This window comes from Ailuropoda melanoleuca, chromosome 7 (assembly GCF_002007445.2).
Source record: "Ailuropoda melanoleuca isolate Jingjing chromosome 7, ASM200744v2, whole genome shotgun sequence".
NCBI classification, from domain to species: domain Eukaryota; kingdom Metazoa; phylum Chordata; class Mammalia; order Carnivora; family Ursidae; genus Ailuropoda; species Ailuropoda melanoleuca.
The window spans coordinates 56,853,249-56,859,032 of NC_048224.1; the positions used below are offsets into that span (position 1 = coordinate 56,853,249).

A 5,784-nucleotide genomic window follows, 5' to 3' on the forward strand; every position below is an offset into this window, starting at 1 on the left:
GGGGGGGGACGTCCGGTCCCTATTTGGGCAAAGCTATTTAGATGCTGCCCATTCAAACAGGTCCAGAGCCTTGGCCGATGGGCTAGAGCTGCCCCCACCCGCTCCGCTCCCAGGGCTGCTGGCAGGCCGGGACGCCTGCCTTTTATTTACCTGCATGGACCCTACAGCGACTGAGCTCCATTGAGCCAAGCTGTCTCCTGCCAGAGCCGTTACAGTGTCTTAGCTCCAGGCGGAGGCGGACCACAGATGGCTTAATTTAGAAACATCTCCGAAGGAATTCCTTGCTCCACAGCTCTTCATCCTTCGACTCCAGGGGTCCGTGGGGTCGTGACCATACACGGCTTGAGGCCTGACTCGCAATCAGGATGCTCATCTCCGCCGAGTTGCTATTTTAGGAGGGGAGAGCGTGCCTGTGGGTAGGAGCTACAAAAGTCCCAGCAGTGACTCACTTGACTCATTTCGTGAGCATTTATGAAGACAGGGTGGAGTCTCTCAGTGAAGACCTGGGCCAGTCCCACAGCTCTGGGTTCATTCTGTGCGCCCGGGGCGAGTGACTTAACCTTTCCGGGCCTCTATTTCCCCATCTGTAAAATGGAGACAATGTGCGGATGTTCTGGGGCTCGCGTGAGATCCGTGCGCTGCGCCTGGCACTGCCGAAGGGTCCAGTGATGCAGAACAGGACAGACTCTTCATCGGGGCTCCTGCTACTCGGCATTCGGAGAGCCGGACCTCCCCTCTCCATGGACTCCTGGCTTCCGCTGGGGAATTTGGGGATTTCAAGGGATCCAGTTTCCCTTCTCTTTCTAAAGACCATCCCGCGTTGGGGGCGAGGCTTCGCTTGAGTTAGGCTTTAGGACAGCCCGTCAGACCCAGTCACACAAATCTCCTTTGGTTTTCACCTAGGACACGCACACCAAGCCCAGGATACTCGCACCCCCTTCCACCCCTGCTGACACCATTTCCCCTACACCTTCCTTGCCACCTCCCTCATACCAACCCCTCCAGGCCCCATTCAAGGTCCACCTGGCCTGGGGAGCCTTCCCTGACTGCTGAGGCCAGGTGAACCCTGCCCACTGCCTTCGTTCTCTCACTGGTTCATTCGCACCCCTTTCCAGCTTTGTTCAAACATGGCTCCGTGCCAGGCACTGGGTGCATACCCTGCTTTACAGGGCTCCAGGGTACTGGCTTGAGCTCCCCTGTCTTGGATGACTTAACCCCACAAGGTTCCAGCTAGAAGAATTCACTGACATCATTCATGCAGCATGCCTTCTGCCTCTCCCGCTGCCCCCAGTGTGGCTGGGAACAGGGGGCGCCAGAATGTGAGTGGTCAGTCACTGCGGTGAGCCTCCTGTGCCCAGAATGCCCCTTTAGAAAGCCAAAGGGAAGATGGAGCTGAAGTACAAAAGGTGTGTGTCAGCCCTGGCCCATAGTAGTGCTTAATGCACAGTTTTTAGATGAATGGATGAACGAATATTTCTTTCCCACTAAAGTTTCTAAGTAAAAGGGGATGGCAAAAAAAGAAGATTTCTTCCAGGGTTCTCTTTTGTCTGTGTGCTGGTTTTCACCTGATTATCTCTAAGCTGAGCAGCTCCTTAGGGTTGGATCCCTCTGCCAGCTCCTCAGGAGATGAGAGTGAGTCCTGAGCCTCCTGCCACCAACACCAAATCAGTATCACCCGCCACCAACACCACCCGCCACCAACACCACCCGCCACCAACACCACCCAGCAACACCACCCGCCAGCAACACCACCCAGCAACACCAACACCACCCGCAACACCACCCACCACCAACACCACCCAGCAACACCACTCGCCACCAACACCACCCGCCAGCAACACCACCCGCAACACCGAATCAACACCACCCACCATCAACACTATCCAACATCAATACCACCACCATCAACACCAGATCAACATCGAATACCACCGAATACCATTAGCACCATGTGCCATTCTTGCATACTAATTGCCCAGGGAAGGGCTTGGAGGTTGTATTCATTTCCTGAGACAACCGGTTTAAACAATAGAAATTCATTCTCTGGCAGTTCTAGAGGCCAGAAATCCAGAGTCAAGATTTCATTCAACAGGGCTGCACTCCCACCAAAGGCCCTAGGGAAGAATGCTTCTTAGCCTCTTCCAGCTCCTGGTGACTCCTGGCGTTCCTGAACTGTGGCTTCGTGTGACCTTCTCCTCTGTGTCTATGTCTTCGGTCTCAAGCATCCTTGTCATTGGAATCGGAACCTTCTTGAATAATTCAGGATGTTCTCATCTTGGGATCCTTAAATTAATGACATCTGAAAAGACCCTTTTCACAAATAAGGTCACATCCACAGGTTCCAGTGGTTAGGATGTGGATATATCTTTTGGAGGGGGTCACCATTCAGCCTGCTACAAAGGCCAGGGGGGATGCATGGAAATAGCAGAGATGTGGGCTGCAGAGCTACGCTTCTCTGGTAAGAGCCTGGCCACCAGGGACCTTGCCACTCTGAATGCTACAGGAGACCCCGGACACATAGGAGTTCCAGCTGGCTGGACACCTGAATCAGCCAGGGTGCCCACGAGGTCTCTGGAGATCCAAGGTGCCAGCCTTCCTGAGCGTCTCTAGCTGCCTTCTGGGAAGCATGGGTGTCAGGAAAATCACATCATAGTGTAAAAATCAAGCCATCCTTTGCCAGAAGGGACACAAAGGTGCACGTTGGAAGCCTTTTATTTGTTGGCTATTTTATTCCTGCACAAACTGTAGGGTATTCTCTCTTCCCAATAACTTTTGTGTGGCCTTTCCTGAAACTGGACATGCAGCTGAGAACAAGATTATGGTTTGATCGACCAAAATGAGTTGAGCACAGGTGCTGAGCCCTGGGCTCAGGTAGGCATTAGGTGACTGTGGAAAGGGCCCTGCCCTAAGAGGACTCAGGAGCTTTGGGATTGGGCTCCAGCCCTGCCTGGGTTGCAAGAGCCCCAGATGATTCCGACATACATCCAAGAAATTTAAAACCTGAGGCTGGGGCTGCTATGGCTCCCGGAAGTGCTGCCACACACAGACAGTCCCTGGGGGCCTTGCAAAGGGTCCACAGGTCTTAAGTGGTGACCCACACCGTTTGGTATGTTAGGACTTGGGGTATTTTCCCCCCAGAGGAGAGTGTCCATGGCTTTCTGCAGTCTCCAAAGGGTCTACCAGCCCGAGAATGAAGAACATGGTTTATGTCCTGCAGCAACACCTAAATCAACCCACCACCATCTGACTTTTACGAGTTCCTAATGAGCTTCTGCAGCCCCTACCCTTTCGCCTCATGAACGAGTTGTGGGGGCAGGAGGCATCCAGACACAGTGTGAGCTGTGGGTGCAGAATTTTCTAGAAAGAATCCACAATTTAGTGCCGAGGAGTGGGGAGTGGGGGCTAAAACAGTTTCTCTGACATGGATTCCCTGTGCAGCCAACCCTGGACAGACTCTGCTCTGGGCCTCAGTTTCCTCGTCTGTAAAATGATGAACACAGTCACCTTGGGTTCCATTGGGCCCTCAGGTACACTGATGGGGAGCACATGCTCCCAGGACCTGAGGCCAGACAGCCCACAATAAGGGTCTGGCGGACCCCAAAGCCCAGACCTTGGACTGGGAGGGGCCTGTCAGTGTCCCACAGATGCAGGCTTCAAGGAGCCAGGAGGTCACATCAGCTCTGCACCTGGTCTCAGTAGAGACATTACCCAGTTCTCTGCCATCAGGAAACCAGTTGGGCCACGAGCTCCTGTGAAGGGTCATGACTTTCCCCAGGGGTGGGGAGGTCCCAGGCCTCTGTGTTCCCAGATGGGGGCCAGAGTATGGGGCCCCCCCGAGCACAGAGGAACTTCACAACTTCCTCCTCGTCTTCTACTGCCTTTTACTATCGTATCCTCCCCACCCCCCTTGTTTCCCTCTCCCTTCCCTGTCTGTCTTTCCCTTCCCCTCTTTCCACATCGCTGCTGCTCGAAGCACTGGGGGGCTTTGCTACCTGCAACCAGAGGGCAGCCCTGGCCTGGATTCTTGACCAGAATGGGTCCTGCTTTATCACCCTGAAGACATAGCAGGCCTTCAGCTGCTCCTACAAACCCAGAGGGAACCCCTGCCACCCCTCCGCCGCGGCCACCTCCTCCCCTCGTGAAAGGGAGCTCCGGTGGGCTCGGGGCCAGCACGCGCGCTGCCCCCTTAGCCTGGGAAAGCCCTGCTCACCCTTCCAGCCTCCCCTTCGTGTCTCCTCCCCAGAGGGGCACCCCCGACTCCTGTGAGGGCTGAGCTCGTGCTGTCTGCGCTTGCCGCACACCCCCATTTTATCAGTTCTAGGGAAACTCCTGCATAATGATTGTTGACGTCTGCTCTTCCTCTAGATTGAAAGCCTCCCGAGTGGACAGAAAATGCCTCTTGTTTGCTGCCATATCCCCAGTGCCTGGCACAGAGTTTTACTCAGTAAATATGCGTTGCATGAATGCGTGAATGCATGAATGCATGAATGAATGAATGAGTAAATAAATAAGCAAGTACAAAACCTTTCCACCTGGGCCTCCCATAGGATATCCTATAGGAGAAATGCCATTTCAGGGAGATTTTCTTGCTCTTGGAGGTGATGGAACAGACCCATGAGACAGAAGGGGGTTTTGCCCACCCCCATGTCTTAAGAAGGAAGGGCAGACTGAAATACTGATTGCATAGCATTTTAACCAAAGAGACACTCATTGGACCTGTCCCTCATGCTTCCTCTGGAAGGGTGGCATTCTTGAACTCTGGTTCTGGTCCCGTTGCCTCCCTGGGCAGCTGCCACTTGACAGGAGGGACTTGGAGCTCATTCCCAGCAAGGAGCACTGACTGGGCCAGGATGTCCCCCCTGGAGAGGGCAGCTCGTTTGGGGGTTTTAATGGTGGAAAGCCAGCATGTGAAGGGTGATGCTGGCTGTTGGGTCCCACTGCACGGTGACTCCGGTCATCATTAGGTGATATTTCTCACAATGAGCTGGACAGAAGGAACACTGCCAGCACTGAGCAGCCCTGCCCTCGCTGCCTTCCACCTGCAGCTCGTCACCCCTCGGCGCTAGGACGCTCCCCACACTTAATCTTCACTTTCTTCCCTCTCACAGTGATTTGTATTACGGCTCGAAGACGGAAGTGGGGGCGGGCCAGGAGAGAAGGGGAGCACGGGAAGCAGCCGCGTGCCCACTGACCTGCTCTCCCCCATCCGTAGGTGCGCCCCCATCTCGATACCTTCCCCACGGAGGCTGATCGCCAGAGAGCATTCAGAGCCCACCAGGAGGAGCATGCCGTGCGCCAGGGGACCCTGCGGATGGGCAACTACACCCACCCCTAAAGCCTTCTTGGCACAGTAGAAAATTCCCGAAGGACTCACCCTTCTTGCCCCAGCTCATGTTAGACGCTCCCCCACTTTTATGAGGGTTCTGCTTTGGCAAGGACCTCAGATTCAGGTCTTAGTTTGATTCTTGTTGGTAAGAGTCCCCCCCCCCTCCTTTTTCAGGTTAGCCAATACTAACTTACCCTAGCCCCAGCGACCCCCTAGCTAGGGATCCCCCTCCCGCAGGAGCCCACCCACCTTCGGTTCTCCAGCCCTCAAGTGGGAAGACAAACCCAGATCACTAGGCAGCCGTTAGACTCCAGGCAAAGGGTCGATGCCAAGGTTCTGCCCATTGAGTGTGAAGAGCGACCTGGGTATTTCCTACAGGAAGGCCTCATTTTATATTCCGAACATGAGTTTAACTGTGCTTCGGGGATGCCCGTTGCCTCACCCGGACAGTACTCTCT

The 5,784-nt window shown here is 54.6% G+C and overlaps 1 protein-coding gene across 1 annotated transcript in view; it reads left to right on the plus strand.

Moving 5' to 3' along the window:
- The window catches only part of CFAP77 (cilia and flagella associated protein 77), a 127,884-nt gene extending 122,335 nt beyond the window's left edge, over nucleotides 1–5,549 (plus strand). The window contains exon 6 of the mRNA XM_011231216.3: nucleotides 5,213–5,549. Coding sequence (XP_011229518.1) covers nucleotides 5,213–5,335 — 123 coding nt within the window. The 3' untranslated portion in view covers nucleotides 5,336–5,549. The remainder of the gene's footprint in view (nucleotides 1–5,212) is intronic.
- The last annotated feature ends 235 nt before the right edge of the window (nucleotides 5,550–5,784 follow it).